The 24,089-nt window shown below is 40.7% G+C and overlaps 2 protein-coding genes and 1 long non-coding RNA gene across 3 annotated transcripts in view; 2 read left to right on the top strand and 1 right to left on the bottom strand.

The window, feature by feature from the left end:
• Positions 1-1,734, top strand: part of LOC138168285 (zinc finger protein 665-like) — an 18,016-nt gene extending 16,282 nt beyond the window's left edge. Inside the window, 1 exon segment of the mRNA XM_069097351.1 lies at positions 1-1,734. This exon segment is cut by the window's left edge and continues 10 nt beyond it. Within this exon segment, the coding sequence (XP_068953452.1) occupies positions 1-618 (618 nt within the window). The 3' untranslated portion in view covers positions 619-1,734.
• Positions 1-24,089, bottom strand: part of LOC138168284 (zinc finger protein 420-like) — a 771,269-nt gene that overhangs the window by 57,833 nt on the left and 689,347 nt on the right. The window lies entirely within an intron of this gene.
• Positions 10,848-12,019, top strand: LOC138168299 (uncharacterized). The gene is made up of 2 exons (XR_011170090.1): positions 10,848-11,322; positions 11,356-12,019. It is a non-coding gene; the product is annotated as an uncharacterized lncRNA (long non-coding RNA).

Here is a 24,089-nt window from a genome sequence, read left to right as displayed (position 1 = left end):
ATTCATACTGGAGAGAAGCCTTATGAATGTAAGGAATGTGGGAAGGCTTTCCTACTGAGTACAGATCTTACTCGACATCAGAGGATCCATACTGGAGAGAAGCCTTATGAATGTAATGAATGTGGGAAGGCCTTCCATCAGAGAGAATACCTTACTCGGCATCAGAGGATTCATACTGGGGAGAAGCCTTATGAATGTAAGGAATGTGGGAAGGCCTTCTGCCTGAGAGAACAGTTTACTCGACACCAAAGGATTCATACTGGAGAGAAACCTTATGAATGCAAAGAATGTGGGAAGGCCTTTCGCCTAAGAGAACTCCTTACTCTACATCAAAGGATTCATACCGGAGAGAAACCTCATAAATGTACTGAATGTGGAAAGGCCTTTAGCCAGAGAGGACATCTTACTGTACATCAGACAATTCATACTGGGGAAAAACCTTATGAATGTAATGACTGTGGGAAGGTATTTCGCCTCAGAGGACTTCTTACTAAGCATCAGATAATTCATACTGGAGAAAAACCTTATGAATGTAATGAATGTGGGAAGGCCTTTAGCCTGAAAGGACACTTAACTCGTCATCAGAGTAACAAAAGGCATCCCTTCCTTGTAAACTGACCTACCTGGGACTCTTGTATAAAGACAGCTGTATTGTGGAGATAAGAAATAAAGCAACTAATAACTGGAACATATTCAACTTTTGTAGATTTTGTAGATCAGACTGGCATAATAAAAGGATAATTCTTATAAAAGTGATTTACAAAATGTAATACCACAATACAAAAAGGTTCTCTTTTCCCCCATAGAAATAGATGCAATTGTAAAAAACAATTATATAGTGAAACAAACAGGCCAGGATTGTACTGGAACACTAAATTTTAAAAATACGGATTGATTACTCAAGTATTTAGAAAGGGTCTATGTGCAAAGCATTCTCTGTGCTGAAGATACAAAGAAAATAGTTGGAGCTATCTTTGCCCTTGAGAATTTAGCAATCTGTCATAGCTAATGTAGCATCTCTTGGGTGCCAGGTCGTGCGCTAAACACTTTACAATGATCTCATTTGAACTCCATTGTTAGAGATCTCTGATCTCTAAGAGATCAGAGGGGAAACATATTATCTCCCCATATTTGAATATAAGTAATTTATCCTTTTTTTAAATTTCCACAGGCTAGTTCATCTTTCTTTACTTTATGATGTTTCTCTTCAGTTGTGTTTAAACTTCAAAAGCTGTCTGCAGTTATGTTCTCTTCACCAAGAATGCTAGGAAGTCCTTTCATTAAGGGTCATTTCCCCCCATATCATTATACTCTGATTTGTTGGGTAAGTTACTCTTGGTTATAAGACCATGTCCTTTACCCACTGAAATGTCCTTTTCCAAACTCTGTGCTCTTTTATGATCGTTATTGCCAAACTGTGTGTGATCCTGTGGCTCCTTGGTGCTTGAATTGATTCTCGATACTTGCCATGTTTTTCTTATTCAACAGGAAGCTCTGTCTTTTCGGTATGATGTTCCTGTTCAATCAAACATTTCTTTCTGGAAATGATCTGTGGTTTGTTTTGACTTTCTGCTTTGGTTGTAAGACATCTGGGGATTTTAAAGATTTCTTGAAATCTTATTTCAAGGCTACTTTTTATGGCATTCAGATAGGCCAATGCTATTTATATTTTGCCTTTTTCTCTTTTTTGTGTGATTTGTGTTTTACTATGAAATATTTTCTTCTTTTCTTTCAGCCTCTCGAATTTGTTTAAATATTATTGCCTTCTGTTTGGTTTGTTCAGAGTTTTTTTTTTTTGGCTTTTTTTTTTTTGGAGGGCAGTTGGAATTGGGGTTAAGTAACTTGCCCAAAGTTACACATCGAGTTTGTGTGTGTGTGTGTGTGTGTGTGTGTGTGTGTGTGTGTGTGTGTGTGTGTGTTAAATGTCTGAGGCCGGAACTGAACTTGGGTCCTCCTGACTCTGGAGGCACTTACACTGCACCACCTAGCCGCCCCTGCTCAGAGTTTTAGAGCATGTGTTGCTTGGCCAAGGTTTTGTACCCCTTGTAACTATTTGTTAACTCCTTGATTCTTTTTCCCTCGCCATTCATTTCTTTTCCTTTCCTTTTCCCCTCAAGAACACTCATTCCACTTATAAACATGTTTAACTCTTACTCCAATACTTCCAGAAATTCCAGTTGAGTTTCTGCCCAGGGCAGTGCTTGGAGAGATGAGTCACTCTGCTGTGTTTGTGACTCCAGTTCCTTTGCAGCCATAACCATTCATTATGGTGAGGTTGCTTTTCCTTTGTTGGCTCATTCTTCCAGCCTACTTCCTCTGCAGCACCCAGAGAGGAATGTCTGGGCTGCTCCTGTGGCTGCTTCCTTGGGATCCTGAGTGTTGTCTTACTCTAGGATCTCAGGGACAGGATGGAGGCCACTGAGCTTTCAGTGTTCCCAAAGTGGTCTGATCCAGACCAGAATGAGACTGCTGCCCTCCTGCTCTGAATTCTCTAAATGTCTGACCTGGTTTTGAGTCTCTACAGAAGTGAATTGATGCCAGGTTGGACAACTAATATGCTCTGCTGGCTGGCTCAGAGAGGGGGGAATTGTAAGTTTCTCTTTATTTTGTGATTCGTGCTCTGGTCCTTCCACTGCAGGCTGGTCTGGACACTGGAAGGCACACTGGCTTGGCATCCCAACGACACCCCTGCTTCTGCAGGCTTCTGCACTTTCTTGCTTCATTCCCCAGGGTCTCCCTACCCAGGAATTCCACTGCTTGGCACAGATTCCCTTAATCCTGGTTATGTGAGCTGGGCCCGAGTAGAGGGGGAGAGCTGCCAGTGACAGCCATCCTGTTGTAGTTCCCTGACCTGGGTCTGAATCTTCTTGTCCTGTTACTCAGGATTTCATTGCAGGAATGCTCTTTGGGCAGCGTCTTCCTCTCTAGACTTGTTCCAAGGGTCCGCAGACCTCCCCTTTCCCCCTGTGCCAACCTGGACCAAGGACTCATGGGTTTTTCTGGTTTTCCCCATCAGGATTTGGTCCTGTACATTGTCCAGATATCTTAGCTGTTTGTGGAGATCTCACTGCCTTGGCTCACACTCTCTCTGACATGCCCAAAGACGTTATCCTCAGTTTACATAAGATGAGAAAATTCTCCCAGGTGGTAAGGGATTTGCCCAGCATCACATGGCTATTAGTATCTGTGGCTTGATGTGAGCCCTGGGGGCTCCCCAGGATCAGTCTTCCTGACTCCTGGACCAGAGCTTTTGGCAGAGAAGAAAGATGAAAAGCTCTGGGAAGAAATTTGGCACTAAGATAATTGATCAACAAACATTCATTAAGGGCTTGGGACACACAGAGAGGTAAGAGACAATAGAATTTCTCAAAGATATCACAGTCTACTGGAGAATTGTGAAAAATAGGAACAATTAAAAGAGAGAAAACTCTAGAATTAATAGAGGTTGGGAAAGGCTTTCCATAGATGAGACTGAAGTTGTGACATAAGAAAGTAAATGCAGCCAGTAGGGCTGCTGCATGGTGCAGAGGATAGTCTGCCAGGTCCGAAGTCAGGAACCCTGAGTTCAAATCTGGTCTCAGACTCTTACAAGCTGTGTGACCCTGGACAAGTCACTTAACCCTGTTTGCCTCAGTTTTCTCCTTTGTAAAATGAGCTAGAGAAGTAAATGGCCAACCACTCTAGTATCTTCTCCAAGAAAACCCCAAAGTCACAGTGAGTTGGACATGACTGAACAAGAAAAACAAGTGTGGAAGGTCAGAGGCAGAGATGAAGAGGGAAAGTGTGATAGGAATGGCCCTGGCTACTAAAAATGTGTGGAGCCCAGAGATAGAGGGTCTTGTTTAGGGAACAGCCAGGAGGCTGGGGTCATGGGATAGAGGAGTACATATAGGTAGGGAATAAGTCATAAAAGGCTTTGCATGACTTTTGTATTTGTATTTTATGTTGATTTCTTGTGTGAGGAATTTACAAAAAGGGCAGAGCCATTGGATTCAAATATGTGGAAATAAGCTATAGGAAGACTGGAAAGACTGGATAGGGACCAGGTTCTGAAGGGCTCTGAATGCTACAGAGGATTTTATATTTGATTCTTTTTTTTTTTTTAAGCAATCGGGGTTAAGTAACTTGCTCAAGGTTACACGGCCAGTTATTTCTGGGTGTGGTGCTGAGTGTCGGAGCCCAGGATTCGATCTCCAGGTCATCCCAACACTGGAGCCGGTGCTCTTACTCGCTGAGCCACCTGGCCGCCCCTAAGCAATTGTGGTTAAGTAACTTGCTCAAGGTTACACGTCCAGGTGTTTCTGGGTGGGTGCTAAGTGTCTGAGCCCGGATTTGATCCCCAGGTCGTCCCGACACTGGAGCCGGTGTTCTTACTCGCTGTGCTACCTGGCCGCCCCTTTATATTTGATTCTTGAAGGTAATAAGAAGCAACTATATTGAGAGTATAATGTGGTCAGACCCCACTTTCGATCAGTTTGACAGCTGACGGGATGGACTGGAATGGGGAGAGAGTTGCATCAGGCAGACTTCCCAGCAGATATTGCCACAATCCAGGTGTGAGGTGATAAGCACCTAGACCAAGGTGGGACTGTATTCCAGAGATGATGAAAGATGACACTGTTCAACTACAGATTTGATGTGAGGAGTGGTGGTGAGATGCTGAAGAGTGGAAGATGGCACCCAGGGTGACTGACTGAGGGACCAGGAAGCTGGTGCCCATTAGGAAGTTACAGGGATCTGAAGAGGGAAGGATCTGGGAATAAATAAAGGAAAGCCTCACACCTGGTGCTTTGTCCTTTGGAGCCGACTAACTCCCTCCTGGAGACATGTGGAGCTTGTTCTCTAAAGCTCAGTGGCATAGAAATGAATTTTTTCTTGTTACATTGGTAGCAATGATGACATTGAGGTTGCATGGGGCACAGCAGTGGGGTGTGGAAGACAAATTAAATCAGATAATAGGCTTATAGGATGTTTCAAGAAGCTGTGCAGTGGCTTCAGTCATGTTTGAATTCTTTTTGAAATTTTTATTTAATAAACAAATACACAGTAAAGTAAAAGAAACATATTAGGAAATTGAATATCAAAACTTACACAGAAAAGAGAGAAAGGAAAAAAAGCAAGTCATGTGTATAGCAGAATGTGAGACAATTCAAAATAATACAGCAAAGAAAGCCTGTATAGTAAATATTACACTTTTCATCAAAAACTATCCACCTTTCTTTGCTTCCTTGTAAGTTTTCTTTTGTTTGGTGCTGTGAACTTTGTACTTTGTTCTTTTTTCCCCTTCTCCCCCCATCTCCCTCCCAGAAGCTATATTTAAGTTCGGATATATTTATTTATAGATATAGACGTATACATACACACATACGTACATACATATGTAAACATATATTTTCTCTAACAGATTCTAATCCTAGCCAGAAGATGATGTTGGGTGGGTGGTGACATGGTCAGGTGACTGCATTAGGGAGATGAACTGGACAGCTAGGTGGAAGATGGACTTGACTGCAGGAAGGTTCTCATATACCTCTGGTGTGAGGTGACTGGGGCCTGAACCATGAAGGTGACAGTGTTGGGAGGGGGGTTTGTATGGGACAGATGTTACACAGGTGGAATCATGGGACTTTGCTCCAGAGTAAATATGGGGGTCAGGAGTGTGAATGAGTGAGAGTCAATGAGAAGAGGCTGACCCTTCATCTGTGAGCCTGGACTGTTGAGGATGCCTTTGATCTCTAGGAATGTGGGCAGGTGGGAAGGTTGGGGGAAACGAATGGGTTTCATTTTGCATGTGGTAAAAGGAGAAGCAGGAGAGAGCAGTGTCACTAAACCTTTGAGAGGAGAATATCAAGAAAAAGAGGTGATGGACAGTGTCAAAATCTGCAGAGAAGTCAGGAAGAATGAGGATCAAGAAATGGCCATCGAATTTAACCATATGAAGATTATTGGTAATTTTAGAGAAACATGATTCATCTGAACAATGAAGCTGGGAGCCAGACAGCAGACTACTTCAAAGAAAGAAAGGGAAAGAGCTGGAGACACGAGTTGTAAATGGCCATCTCCAAATATTTTGCCATGAAAAGGAAGAGAGATGTTGGACAATATCTCAGGGGGATGCATGGAGCATTGAGGGTGCTTTGAGAAAAATTATTTTATTTATGTCACCTGGAAAGGACTCCTTTCTATGGAAGAGAGTGAAAATATGGAGACATTAGACCAAGAATATACCAAGGCAGATGAGGAATGGAATGGGATTATTTGCACACATAAAGGGATTTGCTTTCGCAAGCAAAAGGATGAATGTTTCTTCAGAATTGGTGATGAAAAATGAAAAGAAGGCATCTGATTTATGTGAGATAAAGAGAATAAGATAGCTCTTGATAAATGTCCAGTTTTTTCAATGAAATAGGATGCCAAGTTGTGAAGAAAATGAGTACAGGTGGTGGGTGGAGAGGCAGAGAATAAACCATAATGGAGGGTTAGGGATGAATGAAAAGATTTGGAAAAGCTACTATGGTTAGTGGCATGGAGAGTTGCTTAGGGGGATGTCAAAGGATTGCCCTACCATAATGAGGGTCCAGCTGAGATTGTGCAGCCTAAATTTGTAGTGGACCCAAGCAACCTAGTTTCATGGTTTTCTCTCTCATCCAGTAGCACATGAGTAGGAGTGAAGGCTGCTGTCTTACTTGGAAGTAATCCAAGGCCAAGCTTTGCATAAATCATCAGCCCAAGTCCCTTTCCTGATCTCTGTGGCTCAATCTCTGTCCCATTCTTGGAGAATCATTGACCAGGTTCATGTAGGTGGTGACAACTTCTTAAATGGAGTCCATTTAGGGAGCTGGAGTCTCCAGTGGAGACTCAAAGGTGTCCCAAGATATGAGACCCTTCAGAACCCCAGAAATAAACCTCTGTGATCTTCAGTGTTGGGTCTGGGGTTCCATCAGGGTTAGAACCTAACAAAGGTGACTACTTAGAGGTTGAGTGGGTGTTAGAGAGAGAACTATGACTGAAGTGAGAACATGCATTTGATCAGCGGGAGACAGACCAGAATGCAGGGGTTGAGGTAGAGGCTGGGGCCTGCTGTCAGCCCTGGGCCCAGTCAGTAAATATTGATCGAGCACCTTGTGTTTTAGGCCCTGTGCTAAGCTCTGGGGGTACAAAGAAAGGCAAAAGAAAGTCTCTGCTATCAGGGAGCTCACAATCCAGTATACAAACACGGAGATAGTTGGAGAAGAAGCAACAGAAAATAAACCTCACTCTTAGCTGATCTCCTTGAAAAGAGATTGTTTTCAAATGGAAATCTATTTAGTTCAACAGGGAAATGAGAGACTACAAGGATGAGGATAATAACAGTCTGAGAAGGAGAACAGAATTAGAGGGAGGTAGTCTACATCAAAATCATAACAATAAAAATAATAGCTAACATCTATAGTCATATGAAAAAATGCTCTAAGTGTCTATTGATCAGAGAAATGCAGATGAAGAGAACTCAGAGGTCCTACCTCACACCCACCAGAGTGGCTAATATGACAAAAAAAGAAAATGTTGGATATTGGAAGGGGTGTAAGAGAACTGGGTCACCAATGCACTGTTGGTGGAGTTGTGAACTGATCCAACCATTATGGACAGCAATTTGGAACTATATGCAAATGGCTATAAAACTGAGTACCTTTTGATCCAGAAATGCCACACCTAGGTCTATAGCCCAGAGACATACAAAAAACAATATAGCAGCTCTTTTTTGTGGGAGCAAAGAATTAGAAATCAAGATGATTCGCTTCTGTTGGGGAATGGCTAAACAAGCTCTGGCATATAATTGTAATGGAATATTTATTATGCTATGAAATGACACTCAGGAAAACCTGGAAGCTGACTCATAGTGAAGTGATCAGAACCAGAATGCTGTTTGCAGTTATAGTAATATTGTTTAATGAAGAACTGTACATGGCTTAGCTCTTCTCAGTAATGCGGTGATCCAAGACCAGCCCAAAGGATAGAAATTTGTTTTTTTTCTTTTTAGCTCCCTAACCAGTAAATAAAATGAATCGATGCTTATAATGTAAAGGATTTATTTTTGTACTTGCTCATGACAAGTATTGTGTATTAAATGATAAATGTGCTTGAAGGTCGATTGCACAGATTACTTCTTTTGTTAAACAATAGCTATATTTAAAACCTCCTTTGTTAGGATAGGATTTCTTCAGGCATAACTTCCTTTTGTCTACCAATGGAAAACTCACTACACTTTTTTGACACTCTACCGAATGACTAATCTGTGTTGCCAAACAGTCCATTTGAGAAGTTGACAAGGAGGTGAATTATAACATAAGTGGAGGATAGGTGCACATCAGAATACAACCTTAGCATTGCAGTGAGGGGCACTTTAAGATCTGGGTTTTTGTAGAAAAGTTCTGGGGATCCTTGATGGTTTCATTGTGGCCTCTACTGGGCATGCATAGCAATTTCAGACCCAAAGGTCCTGTTGTCTCTGCTGTAAGAAACATGTTGATCTGGTCATTGCAGCTTTGATGAGATGTGATTACAAGGTAACCTAGGAATAAGAGGACTGCTCTGGGGCAATGACAGCCAGCCAGGGAGGGTCTTGTATGCCTGTGACCATTTGCACATGAATGTCCAACCTTCCTGTGAGTTTGGAAACAATTTGACGTCAAGTAGAAAATACAAAGAACATGCTGCACATAGTCAGAAGCAGTCAGAGTGTGATGTCCTCATTGCATGATGCTCAAAAGCATCATATGCCTGACCATAATGATTTGGAATTACTGCAGAAAGAATCCTATAATGGCTGAAATATGCACATGCTTCTTGTCCCAGAAGATAAATATCTAAGCAACAAAATCAGGCGATTATTTACTGCTTAAGGCGTCACTGAAAAATTTTTTAGTCCAAATCCTTTGGACTGTTCTCTAGAGCTCCAAAGGGTTTGTGAACCCCTGTATTGGAAAGTGTTTCAAAAAGACTTATAGTGAAATATACCATGCATTTCCTTTCAAAAGGATGATAGACCCAGATTCATGAATGAGACACATTTTCAGAAATGGGAAATTCAATTCATGTTTAAAGTTTTGTTTATTATGAGGATGTTATATTTTTTAGCACAGATTTTATTTTTAATATAATATTTTATTTTTTCCTATTAGATATTAAAATAATTATTTAAATTTAATATTCCACATTCTTACAGCCCTTCCCCTCTCTCCTTCCTGAGGTGGTAACAACCTGATACACGTTATACATCTACAATCATTATTACCAGAATTTCACTTTTAGTTATGAGAGGCATTTACAGAATTTTTTTTAAAGGAAAAAAGTAATGACTAGCCCAAAACATTAATAGGCCAAGGGGTACCTAGGTGGTACAGTTGATTGAGTACCAGTCCTAGAATCAGGAGGACCAGAGTTCAAATGCTACCTCAGACACTTGACACTAACTGTGTGACCCTAGATAAGTCTCTTGACCCTAATAGCCTCACACAAAAAAAGGTGTTTCATTTTTTTTGCCTTTTTTTGGAGGGTAATTGGGGTTAAGTGACTTGCCCAAGGTCACATTACTAGTTTTTGTGTTAAGTGTCTGAGGCCGGATTTGAACTCAAGTCCTCCTGACTCCAGGGCCAGTGCTCTAGTCACTGCGCCATGTAGCCGCCTCACAAAAAAAAGTTTTTTAAAGGCCAGAACAAAATCTTTTCTAGTGTAGGTAAATACAAAAAACAGTATTGGTATTCTTGATGTGACCTCAAATACTGCCACAGAAAGAAATAACATCGAAAGCTATTATTAGGGAAATTACATAATACTTAAAGATATGAGAGATGATTAAATAATTTTAATATTTAGTATGTGTGCATGAAATGGCATAATATTTTTGAAGAGAGGATTTAAAGTTTAGGTGATGAAAGTGAAAGCAAAAAGGAAAGACTGAAAGAAGAAATAATCTGTCTAGTACTATTGACAGAGTATGCTCAGTCAGGGGTTTGAGTTCTTCTCTCAATCTCAGGGATTTGGTTCAAGTTACTCAGTCATTCTGAGCTCATGGCTGTAGCAGCAAGCACCGTAGTGTCCCCAGGGTGGTTGCCAACACAGGTTCTTGGATCTGCTTTGCTAAAGGAAAGCAACTAAAAATGGGTTAACAAGCTTACTTTAATCAGTCAAACACACATTGTTTACCTAGTTCAGGGGGAAAAGGTCAGCACCCCGAACTTCAGAGTATAAAGACAGAATTATCAAGACAGAGAAACAGATCAAGCAGACAGGTTTCCAAACTGTCCAACCATTACATCCATACCAAATCACAGTTACCAGAGAGGGAAACATCAACGTCTGGGTTCTTCAAAGCCAGGGGGAGGGGGCTCTCAATGGCTTCCCAGAGTCTCATCTGATCAAATCACACAACACTTCTCAAAGTGAGCCCCAAAGCAAAGCCTCACATAAGGCCTTAATATAGCCTTCTCCTGGCTCAGAGAATGTAACAACCTTCCTGACCCACTGCCCAATCATAAAGTATCTCCTGAGAAACAAGCCTCCCACCACAGGCTCCAGGTGCACTTAAGCCTGGGGGCAGGGAAGATCTTAAAATTTTACATTGCTATTACAATGGCTGTAATAGTAATGAAATGTAAAGATCCCCCTGTATTGGCTTGGTTTTTGGTTTGATTGTGTTAAAACCCAGAGCTTGTTAATCCCACTTGTGGGATGGACTTGTTGATGTGAAAAGAGAGGGCTGGACTGGGAGGAGCTGGTGACGTAAATTTGGAGAGACACAAGAGAGAGGCAGAAGAACTTTTTGGAAGCAGAACCTTTGGAGGCAGAGAGAGACTGAGAGGATTGCTGAGGGCCTGTGATAGTAATGGCAATTAAAGATTCCCCTGTATTGGCTTGGTTTTCAAATTGATTGTATTAAAACCCAGAGTTTGTTAATCCCACCTGTGGGATGGGCTTGTTGATGTGAAAAGAAAGTCCTGAAGTGGGAGGAGCTGGTGATGTAGATTTGGAGAGACAAGAGAGAGGCGGAAGTTCTTTTTGGAAGCAGCACCTCGTGGAGGGAGAGAGACTAAGAGATTGCTGGTGGCCGCTTTGAATTGCCCTGGACTTTTGAGACCTGCCCCCTGAGCTGCCAAGGACTGAGGAGACATGGCTGTTTTGCTGGTACTTTGTCTGTCTGTTTTGATGTTATTTTGCCAGATTTGTCCACTGGTGAAAGACTGTCCTGTTGAAGAAGTCCTGGAACCTGGCATTTGGTTAAGAAGGCCTGAGACTGTCCTGCAGACAGAGAGTGAATACTGTCCACTGGTGAGGGACAGTACTGTTGTTGCAGGGGTCTGGAGACTGTCCGGCAGACAGAATGAATACTGTCAACTGGTGAAGGACAGTGCTGTTGTTGCAGGGGTCTGGGAGCCTTTCTGTTGGTTCAGAAGCCCTGAAGAAGGATTTTCTTGTTGTATGTTTACAGAAATCCTGGGAGAGGGCTTTGCTAATGTGTTCAGGGGTTCTAGGACTGTTCTACAGACAGAAGATAAATTCATGAAGGGACTGGCAATGTATCTTATGGCCTTGCTAAGCCTTGTCTCTCCAGGAACTAAGATTGCTGAGAACTTGCCTCGTGTCAAGATGAAGAAAAGACCTCCATTTGGGTATTAAGTGCTGTGTTTAAACTTGATGTAACTCTGGGGTAGATTCAATTGTGATCCAGGGGTGGGGAACTTTTGACCTTTTTGTGTTCTATAGTTGAGCAAATGAATGTATTTTACTTATGTTTGGAAACTAATCTCCATTTGAGAAGAGGGGCTTTGTGGTGGACTTAATTAAGGTATAGCCTAGGGGTGGAGAAGTATTTGGAACAGAGACTTTGTAATTGATTGAATGATTGGAAAGTCCTGGGGTGGGGTAGGCCTTGGAGATGATTTAATCACACTTAGTAAATGCTGTATTTTGAATGATGTCATGTTTTGATCTTCTCTGTTCTGGGTTTGTTACTGAATAAAATAGAGAGCACCTATGCTGGTATTTTGAACCTGGGAAGTTGCCTTTGCTTGGTATTACATTACAGGGCCACTTTGAATTGCCCAGGACTTTTGTGACCTGCCCCCGGAGCTGCCAAGGAGGCTAGTTCTCTTTAAAGTAAATTCACCTTCCTGTACCTGTGTGGAAGCATAATTTTTTTATACCTCACAATTTCCCCTTTTTCTTATTTCCAACAATTTATGTTTCCACATATTCCTAATTTACAAATATCCAATTATATACTAATATACAATTTATTCCTCAAAACTTTTTAACAACTCCAGACATCCTCTTTCCTCTCTTTCTTCCTGGGAGATTGGCCTTTTTTTTCCCCAAAATCTGTTTCTCCATTTCTTTACATCTAGTTAATACTTCCTCATTCCCTTCTCATATGCATACAAATTATTCCCTTCATCCATTTCCCCCTTAAGTAGGCATCAGGGTTGGGGCATCGAGGTGGAGCAGTGAATAGAGCACCGGCCCTGGAGTTAGAAGGACCTGAGTTCAAATCCAGCCTCAGACTGTAACAAAAAAAACTAGCAGTATGACCTTGGGCAAGTCACTTAACCCCAATTGTCCTCCAAAAAGCAAAAAAAAAAAAAAAACCAAAGTAGGCATAAGGGGAAGAGGGAGAGGTTGATTGACACATTGACAAACCAAAGGAGGCAGTTCCCTTACTAAGTACAGATACCAACATCCAAAAGAAAAAAGGCAAACAATGAATTGTCCCTTTAAGACTGTCCTACTGCTATCTGCTGGGGGAATATCATCTGATGCAGTTTTCTGGTCCAGGGCTGTTCAAGAGTTTTCCAGTGGAGCGTCTTCTTGTCCTCTTATTGCGCAAATCATCTTTCTTGTATCCATTCTGCTACAAGTTTAAATGATCATTTAATCCCTATGTCTCTATTTTTATAAAACCCAAAATCGGAACCTTTGCCAATTACATGTTTAAGAAATTAGAACCCAGTTTGAATACTATACAATAATCCATTATTCATTCCCCCATCAGAAGGATGAGATTCCCCTAAGGAATTAAGAACAGGGTCCAATACATACATAAATACATCGAATAATCAATTTTAACATAGTACATATCAAGTCATAAAACAATTCCAACTTCTGGTCATGTCGCGAAGATAGATCACAAACTATTCTTTTAACATTAACTAATTTTTAACAAAACTGAGACAGGTCTGATATTAGATAGGTAACAATAATATCTCCCTTTCCCAAGCCCTTGACCTAATTCTCTCCATACCATTATGAAGAATCAAAGGACCCTAACTTATACAGGAATAAATATACTACTGTTATTAGCTGTTATTTGTGCTAGAATTCTAGGCCAAAATAGCTCAATCTTATACTTACATCTTATTATAGTAACTTAAGATGTTCCAGTATAAATCTGTTATTTAATAGATTTTTTTTATGCTTATAATACTATTAATTATAGAAATTTGCCACAAAAGAGTAGGGCCTTGACTAAAGTAAAGGAATAACATTTCCCTAACTTCATGTCAATTCTAGGCAGAAGTTGCATAGACTGCCAACTGCATTGAGTCAGGCTTAAAGTGTACCAGGTGTCAGAGTGAGGAAATTTAGTCAGGAGAAGTACCTCAGCTCATTCGGAATAGTTGCTCCCCCAACCTTCCCATGAGTACACCCTCTGCAGTTCATAAATGCAATTCATGGGCCTCAGAGGGTTGCTGGCATCATGGATCAGCTCAACTGCGTTTCTTGATAATTATACCTGGGGTCAGACTCAGAAAAAGGTAGTTAACAGTCCCATAAGGTCTTGAATGGCAAGTTCCAATAATCAGTTTCATGTGTGACAATAATCTTACATTGGTTAGGGAATCTTTAAAGTAAGCCTTAAGTAGCTTGCATACATTTCTATACTTGTTCTAGTTTCTTATTAAATAACATTTTATTATTATAATTATTATTATATAATTATATATTATATGTATATATTTATATATAAAATAGAAATATTTATATATAAAATAATTATAATAATTATATATAGAATTATTAACATTATTAAATAACATTAAACAAAAACATCCCATTAAGATCATAAGCCACTGCTCTAATAGATTTGCATCATTTCTCAAGCTTATTTATCTTTCTCTAACCATGCTGAATCTGAAAGAATGAGAAACTTCAGAAATTAAGCCTTATGCAAGTTCAAACACAAACTTCAACTCGTGTTTCTGTCATGGAATGAATTCAGATCAAAACAACAAGATCTTCCCCATCAGATGAGGATTCCCTTGAGAACTTTCCAAACCTCACAAATGATGAACTTTCTCTTCCCCAAGAAGAATGTTATATACATTGATTGTGTCCATCCCTCCATAACTTCCTTTTCCAGTGTTTTCTGTAACACCTAAAAGTTCCCTTTCTTCTCTCTTTTATAACCAAACTTCTTGGAGCATGTGTCACATTTACTCATCTAAGCCTAGACCCTCCTCCACTCCAATTCTCTTACTGCTTTGCTCCACTATTTTCAGGGACTACATTTTCTCTTACTGTTCAAGTCTGATGGGGTGCTTGGAGTGTCTATGTTTGTAACATCAGTTTGTAAAATCAATTTGTAAAACCACTTTGTAAAATCACAACCTCCTCCAGCCTCAGAACATTAACTCTGCCCCTTCCCTCTGCCAGCACTCTGCCCAGCAATAACTCATTAACGGTTTATCTCCCCTTAGTATAATGGCCAGCTGCACCTATGAATCCTTCAATGCACTATCTGTAACTCTTCAGCCAATTATACACATACTGAATCCCCTTTAGCCTTGGTTCCCAACATCCATCTTGTCAAACATGACTCTGATGGGTGGCAGACTAGGCATTTTTCAGTCAGCCCTGACCACTAGCTGACTTAGTGAGGTTTCAAGCCTAAAACCACACCTCAAGGTAGCCCCCTGTAATGGGAATGTAAATTTTGAAGATCTTCCCTGCCCCTAGGCTAAAGTGCACCTGTAGCCTGGGGTGGGAGGCTTGTTTTTCAGTAGATACTTCTTGATTGGCCAGTGGGTCAACAAGGTTGTTACATTCTCTGAGCCAGGAGAAGGCTATATAAGCCCTGATGTTTAGCTTTGTTTTGGGGGCTCACTTTGAGAAGTGTTCTGTGATTTGATATGGATTCTGGGAAGCCGTTGTCTGGAGCCCCCCTCCAGCTTTGAAAAACCCAGATGTTGTTTGGTATGGATGTAATGGTTGGACAGTTTGGAAAGCTGTCTACTTGATCTGCTTCTGTCTTGATAATTCTGCCTGTATACTTTGAAGTTCGGGGTGCTGACCTTTTTCTCCTGAACGAGGTAAAGGATATATGTCTGACTGATTAAAGTAAGCTTGTTAACCCATTTTGAGTTGCTTTCCTTTGTCAAAGCAGATCTAAGAACCTGTGTTGGCAGCAAATCCTGAGGATGCTTGGGGTGCTTGCTGCTACACCCCCCTTGGGCTATTTCCCAGTGAATTATGGGCAATACACCTGGGTAGTAGATAATGAAAGTGCTTGTTCCTTTAAGCACTGACCTCTCCTTAACTCCTCCCTAATCCCACCCTTACTCACCTAGTTAGCATAATTGACATCTGATTTACTATGTAACTCTTTATAAACTATATCTATGACTTCTTTAAGTTTGCAGGTTCCCTAAGACCTCCTACCCGCTGTATAGCATAACAATAAACTTTTACAATCCTGACTTAAAAGATTGCTTGGGTCCTATGAATTCATTCCAGACTGCCCAGCAGGGACTCTGGTCATTGGAGCCCCTGTAACACCTGTCACCCCCTCCTTATGTTGGCGACTCCACTGGGAGCATAGTCTGAGGTCTCAAGCTTTTTAGAGTCACGGTAAGCTCCTTTCACCCCCTCCTTCTCTCTCCCTGTAATCGGATTTCTCCCCCTCAAGCACCTAGGAAGGCTTGTGGGGATGTGGCTTATGGTCTTTAACAGACCAGGGCAGGTCTACCTTAGACCTTGGAATACTTCCCACTAGACAGGGGATACCCAGTCTGGGAATATTTGCTGGTAAATCTTCTCTTCTGGGACACCAGGAGCTGAGAGCAGGGACAACAGGGACTCTTTGGTTTAAGGGCAGGAAGAAAGGATGGTCCAGTTTCCCCCTACACCTTCGGATCTTCCCCTAGGTTATCTTAAAGCAAGTCTTACCTGGCCTCCATTAACATTTATCTGAAGGCCAAGCAAATGTGTGATTTGTGTTGAGGACTTTTTTACAATCCTCTGCGAGTTTTTGGAACCTTCCTGTCAGTCTCTCTATCTGTTCTTTTTTTGTGTTGTTTTGTGAATGAGTGTGAGTGAGTAATCTAACACCCTATAAGGCTGAAACTGCAGCTAGACTGCCGGAATGCTGTTATCTCCTTCCCTACTCCTCCCTTCCCCCTCTGCTGAATGCAGGCTGGAGGGGGAGAGAAAGAGAGGAAAATGTTGTCTTGTTTATGTTATATGATGGTAAATGCAAGTCAAAGAGTGTAGGAGAAGGATCAGGTCAGAATCGGAAAGAAATACGGTATGTGTGGTTTTAATGGGGCTTTGATCAAAGTCCGACAGAAGGATGAGTGGACAGTAAGAGAAACCAGAAAGTTTGAGCTTGTAGCAAAGGAAGGAGCCCATGCTAATGTAGGAAGTTAAGGGAGGTGCACGTTTGCCATGGAGAAGCGTGAACCGAAGTTTTCAGATCTCTAAGAGTTTGAAAATCTCCTCCTCTTCATTCCACTCTGGCCAAGGGGAAGGGGGAGAAGGCGATAGGGAAGGAAGGGCATCTTCTCCCCTCAGATCCAAGAGGCAGGCGGATGGACATTTAACCATTTCCTGCCTCACCTAGAAGAAGAAAGTTTTGTGTATCAGAATGCAACTGATTACATTCTGGTCATTTTGGAAGAGTGTCACACCTAATTTGATGCTAAAAATAAGTCAGAATTTATTATAGTATTTGGCACTAAGGTAAATTAGTAAAATACATAGACCTGTAAAAGAGACACCTCAGAGGTGAAGCTTTGAACTCTCCAGTACAGAGGGGACACCAGGGTCCCACTCACTCGACTAACAGATTCAAAGATCTCATTTTCCAAGAAGTTTCTAAGGAGTGGACACATAAATGAAATTTATGGGAGTAAAATTTAGAACAGCTAAAAACATTTGAGCAGATGTTGTTAAAGCCTCTGCCACCAGATCAAATTCAGGAAAGAGAGTGCTGAACATTAGTAGGGAATTTGAGTTACCCTCCCCCACTGTAGCGGCAAGCACCCCAGCGTTCCCAGGGTGTCTGCCAACACAGGTTCTTGAATCTGCTTTGTTAAAGGAAAGCAACTCAAAATGGGTTAACAAGCTTGCTTTAATTAGTCAAATATGTATCATTTACCTAGTTCAGGGGAAAAAGGTCAGCACCCCGAACTTTAAAGTATACAGACAGAATTATCGAGACAGAAACAGATCAAGTAGACAGATTTCCAAACTGTCCAACCATCACATCCATACCAAACAACATCTGGGTTTCAAAGCCGGGGGGGGGTGGTCCTGGACAATGGCTTCCCAGAGTTTCATCTGATCAAATCACAGAACATTTCTCAAAGTGAGCCCCAAAGCAAAGCTACACATCAGGGCTTACATAGCCTTCTCCTGGCTCAGAGAACATAACAACCTTATTGACTCACTGGCCAATCAAGAAGTATCTACTGAAAAACAAGCCTCCCACCCTAAGCTCTAGGCCCTTGGGTATCCTGAATCCCACACCTCTAGGCAAGCAGATGACCCCCTCTCCTTTCAAACTCCTGGGTCCACAACCAGGCTCTGCAGCTGTGGGGAAAGGAGAAAAGCCTCTGCACTTGGTAAGTCTAATTTTCTATCAATAATTTTTATATGTGATGATTTGGAAACAATTAATTTCATAATGTTATTGTGTTATTATGGTATCTCTAAATTGTAAAAACCTCTTATACTGTAAAAATTAAGTGACCATTGTGAGCCAGAAATGGTGTTAGATAAAGCCATTTTCAATCTGAATTTTGTTGAAACTAAAAGATGGAGCAAAAAGTTGTGTAATACCAGCTATGTTCAGCTATGTTGAATCCTTCTGTTTGCTTTGCTTCCTTTGCCTGGTCATGTTGCCACTCAATTACTTGACTTTTGGGCTTTTGCCACAGTAGGTCTCTGCTACCAGACAGGGGAGCTTCATACCAAATGCTGGGGTTTTCTCAGCTGCCTGAGGTATTAGTTGGGTGCCCTCTCTGAAGCCTCCACAAGCTAGTCAAACACCCCAGTACCTCCACCCTAGACCACCATCCAGATCCAAGCAGGTTAAATCAAAAGCTATTGCCCCTCAGACTGGTCGCTTGGTCCCCCTACAGTCTGCAGGCTAGGAGCTGAAGCTGTCATGTGGTAGTGGCTGTGCCGCAACCCTCTGCAGCTTCTCACCCTTGGGCAAAAGCCCACGAACTCCCAACTACTGGATTCCAAAGTCCACACTGCACTGACCTCTCACTTTGTCCTTAGCATCTATGTGTTGATAATTCCGGACTGCCACAGCTAGTGGTGATCTGGAGTCCCTCCTAAAGATGGCTGGTCAGGCCCACCCTGGTGCTAAAACCTGGGCCTGGAGCAGACCTTGGCTCCCAGAGTGCTGCTGGCCTGCCGGGCTGTCCTCAGCAGGAGGTTAGCTTCTCTGTGTCATTTTGTGAGTTCTGTAGCTCCAAAGTTTGTTCAGAGTCCCCTTTTACATGGATTGGAGGTGGTGAGAGCTGGAGCCACACGGAGGTCCTGTTTCTACTCTGTCATCTTCATTTTGTAGAATTCTTATTGAGAAAATGAGAAACCTGGAAAAATAAAGGAAAGAAAAATATAGGGATGTGGTTTTCAAGCTTGCCTCATCTAAGGATCTATTTATGTTAATTTGAAGGTTTATGGATCACCACATTCGCCATCTATGTGAGATTCCAGAATGTAATTGATTTCTAGTGATAAGTTGATTGGTTGTGTGGCACCAAGAAAACTTTAGTTCTGTGTAACTTAAAAACTGGAGTTTTGTTTTTATTTATTATATAATAAATAAATAAAACATTTATTTTTATTTCAAAGTTCAAATTTAGCAACACGATAATTGCTTATGATATTGCTACTGGCAAACAGTTGTATTATCTATGTTGTATGAGAAGCAGTTTCTCTTAAAGTCTTGGAGTATTGTAATTTGGGAAGTCATAAGCTTCCACGTCTGTCTTTGTTTAAAAGGAAGTTTCAGTTAAGATTGTTTTAACTTGCAAGATTGTTAACTAAGTTATTTTGGCTACTGTTTTAATGCTAAAACCTAAAATTGTTAATTTATTACTGTATGTAGAAAGAAGGAGACTGGATGAAAACTTTATTCTAACTAATTCTGCCCATTCAGAACAGTCCTCCTGCATGTATGATGCTATAAAACTGCCAAATATCCTAGAAACTATCTCTATTAGGCCAGGTCATTCAGCCTGAGAAAGGAACTTGTTTTAGTCACGTAGTTTTTAAATGAACCTAACTTGCTAAGAAGTTGCAAAAGATTAGAAGGGATTTCTATCAATTGACTTTTATACAAGGATAAATTAATATTTCAGAAGGAAAGATGGCAAATGGAATTCCTTACATTTATGAGACCTGATAAATCTTTATTGCTCATTGCAGCTCCAAGAGAATAGAAATAACTAACTGGCTCTAAGCTGTGATTGGTGAGGCTTGTTGTTTAAGGTAAAAGGCACTTGGAACATAAATAAATTTTATTTTGAGTTTGAATTTGGGTATAGTTATCTGCATTAGATCATTATCTGGGAGAAAATGCCACAAGCTACTCAGAGGGAATGGGATCCTGTACTGGGGACAGGTGGAAATCTACATTTGGTAAAGGCTGAAGGGACAATCTTAGCCTCTGTCTGGGATGGGATCCCTCCTGGCTCAGCGTACCCATGGGGTTCCTTTGAAAAGGAATGTTTCCCACCTATTCCTGAGTCTAGCTATAAGGTGGAACAAATGCTGCATGGTTGGATATCTGTGACTTTACCTGAATTTAAACAGAGCTAAGGATGTTTTCTCCTGTCATATTTGGAATGTCCCATGTCCCTGCTTTTTTCCTTCTATAGCAGGTTTCCACGATCAGATCAAGTAGTCAGTAAAAGATATGAGCTCTTTCATGTTAGCTTACTGGAAAATCTAATATTATTTTTCATCTAGAATTAGAACATGTGCAGAAAGTTATGCAAACTGCTTAAGATCATTTTAAAAGTTTTCAACTAAGTTTCTTAATAAAAGTTTAGTGATCATTTATCAGTCTTGAAACTGTTTTAAAAGAAGGGAAAATACTTTTAGATGAAATTTTTAAAATCTCTAGTGTGATTTTAAGAGGCTTACTAAAACCTTCATTTGCAAGATAAATTTATTGCTAAATTAATGTAATGGGTTGTAAAGCAGAAGAGATCTTGCTGTTTTGATCTGAATTTGTAGTTATTCCATTATCTAAGCAAAAGTTAACATTTGAAACTGAATGTATATGTAAAAGATTCAATTTCTGAAGTATCTCTTTCTTCCAGAGTGAATATAATCAGAGGATAAACAAGCTTTGTGAAACAAGGATGTATATCTACTATTCATTCGTGAGGTTCAAGTCAGGAACCTCTCTTGTTAAAGGCAGTACAGTTGTGTTAGTAAAAGAACAAACACTTATGAGGTATTTTGTCTATGTAGTATGTAGAAATAAAAAGGAAAGTGAAATAGTCTGAGTAATGAGTTATATTAGCCCATACTCACCTCACTTCTGGTCAATTTCCTCTTACTCCTTTTTTGGACATTGTTTGTTTAATCTCTTTCCTAGATTTGTGTCTTCTAAGCTCAGCACCCTTCACTTGCAGATGACATCTCAGGCTGACTAACAACCACTGTCCGAGACCATGACCCATCACCTCCTGCACCTGACATCGGCCAGATTCTGGACACTGGCTACAGACCCAGCATCTTGAATGGTAGGACCCTATGACACAGGGACAGATCTACGCCCCTCCCCAGTGAGAAGCAGTTCAGGAAGCTGAGACAATTGCCCTTTGTCCCCAAATGATTTTGGGTACCATCTGTTTAAGGGGGGAATGATGGGGTGCTTGGGATCTATTTTTGTAACATCAGTTTATAAAATCAATTTGTAAAACCAGTCTGCAAAATCACATTCCCCCACCTCAGTCTCAGAGCATTAACGCTGCCCCTCCCCCTGCCAGCACTCTGCCCAGCAACAACTCATGAACGGTTTATCTCCCCCTAGTATAATGGCCAGTTGCACTTATGAATCCTTCAATGCACTATCCGTAAGTTAACTCCTCAGCCAATTATACACATACTGAATCCCCTTTAGCCTTGGTTCCCAACATCCATCTTGTCAAACATGACACTGATGCGTGAAAGACTAGGCACTTCTCAGTCAGCACTGACCACTAGCTGACTTAGTGAGGTTTCAAGCCTAAAACCACACCTACAGGTAGCCTCCCTTGGGCTATTTCCCAGTCAATTATGGGCAGTACCGAAGTAGATAATGAAAGTGCTTGTTCCTTTAAGCACTGACCACTCCTTAACTCCTCCCTAATCCAACCCTTACTCACCTAGTTAGCATAATTGACATCTGATTTACTATTTTAACTCCTTATAAACTTTACCTATGACTTCTTTAAGTTTCCAGGTTCCCCTAAATCCTCCTGACTTAAAAGATTGCTTGGGTCTTATGAATTCATTCCAGACTGCCCACTCAGGGACTCTGGTCATTGGAGCCCCATAACACCTATCATCCCCTCATCAAGTCCATTCCTTACGAACATCTTTTCTCTGGTCTCCTCTCCTCAACACCTCTCACTGAACCTGAATCCTATCCCACAGGCTCCCATCTCTCACTGTAAAACCTCTAAGCCTTTGGGTACCACAAAGCATACAGCATGCTTCTCCATTAATACAAAAATATTCCACAAGCTATCTCCCTTTAAGAAAATTTTATGTCCCCAGTAGGTTGGAGCCTGGGTCCCACGCACAAACTAAAAAATAAAATGGATTTCAATAGCCAAATTGGAAAAATTTAGTGGAGGCAGGGATATCTTAGTTGTGAGTGAGATTAACACAATGGATTGCAGTGATTAAAATTGGAGAGATCAAAGATATTGTATGTAGGAAAAAAGAAGGATATTATTTTTGACATCAGCTATGTCAATTACCTGCTATCCTATATACCAGCTAAGTTATTGGATATATTTATTTTTCTTTTTATATCTTGGGCCCTGCATATTAAATTTGCCTGTTGATTAAAGTGTCTCTCAGACTACGGGCCAATTCACCTACAGTCAGCATCTAGAAGTGAGTACTAGTCCATACTCACCTACCATCCCCTGAATATGATATCTCCTCGGTTCCCGTCAACTTCCTCCAAGGGATCCATTGAGGCAGGGACAGCTCTACACCCCTTGTCAACCTGAATAAGCCATGGAAGAAGAGACCCATTCCCCTGTTCCCCAACTGAATTTGGATCCCAACTCTATGAGGGGGAATGCGGAATGCTGGGATGCCACTAAAGCTGCCCAACTTTGTTATAGGCCTAGCCCTAGTGAGCAGTAAACAGCAGGTTCAATAAGAACCTAAATCCTCCACAAATATTAAATATTTTTAAAGTTAGAATATTTAGAAATCAAAATTATTTTTTAATATTTGGGTATATTTAAATTGCCCTCAAGAAAAAATATCTTTAGAAAGATGGTTTGGAAGGGCTTGTGTGATATTTTCTGAAAGTCCATGTATGGGGAGCTAAGAAAAGGTGCTAAGAAAGTTTGGGGACAAGCGGGTTTATCCAAGACCCTCCTGTTCCCAGCTCGATGACGTCAGTTTTCAATAGCTAAGTATATTGAGAAAAGGCATGAGGAAGTTAAGGAAAGGGATTTTTAAAAAATGATTATAATTAAAATGATTAAAATGGCATTTTGGAAAAATTAATATAAATTGATTGAATTGTTAGGATACCCATAAAGGAAATAAAGAAATTTGACAAGTAATTATAAATTTGTTAGGTTAATTCCAGAAGATTAAGATTATAAAAGCAGTTAGGTTAATTATTGAAAATTGTTACTTAAGATTTAAATGGGACTATTGATTGGCTGCTTCTTTGAGTCTTCCTATAGGTATAAATATCAAGAAAAGCTTCCCCAGCCACCGATTCATGGAGCTAAACCCTGTAACTTACAGGTGTAAAGTGAGCTTTCCCATGGTGCCAGACCTGAAGATACAGGTATGAAGTGTAATAGAGGGTCGGGGGAACAACTGTTCAGCATATGCTGAGGTAGGATTCTTCTGACTCAATTTACCCAAAAGCACCTGGCACATTAAAACTTGGCTCACTGCAACTTGCAGCTTGGTAAACATCTCACCTGGAATTGACCTCCTAAAGTTAGGGAACTATAGTTCTCTTATTATAATGTTGTCCCTATTCTTGGTGACAAGTTTCAATAATCAATATAGAATAAAAATGAATTTTTAAGAACGCTGCCTAAACAAAGGTTTAAAAGTATAATGGAATAGTATATGTATTTTTAATTAAATTGGAGTTTTCTTAAATTCATATAAATTCTGGCTTAAGCATTTTTTAAGCAAATTTGTATAAGAAAATAGTAAAAGTTTGTTTTTTAGTTCCAGAATTGTTTAATAGTGTAGTAAGGGAAAAACTCTTGGGTACTTGATGCTATGTAATCATGTCAGTTTTGTGACCCTGTAAGGCTAGCCCTGTGTGGCTAAAACAGTTTAATCATTTGTACAGTTCAAATTGTACACATGAACTCCAGCCATCTAGAGTTTGCCCCTCTCCTGAGCCACGGGATCCATACAGGACAACATCAGAGGCAGGTGACAGTCCCGAGAGCCCGAACCTGACCCTTGCTGAGAATAGCTCCTTTCCTGGACTTTGTAAACCCTGCAGGAGTTACAATTCTGTTTCCAGTGCCATCCCTCCATCCTTTGGCCTAATGAATTTTAAATTTTTATTTTTGAGTTGTCTTATAGATATTTTTAGTTTT

The sequence above is a fragment of the Petaurus breviceps genome, unplaced genomic scaffold, assembly GCF_028583685.1.
Source record: "Petaurus breviceps papuanus isolate PSGF00001 unplaced genomic scaffold, PetGlider_PUasm1.0 356, whole genome shotgun sequence".
Classification (NCBI taxonomy): Eukaryota; Metazoa; Chordata; class Mammalia; order Diprotodontia; family Petauridae; genus Petaurus; species Petaurus breviceps.
Note: the sequence above shows the minus strand (reverse complement) of the source record. Positions and strands in the feature narration are given on the sequence as shown.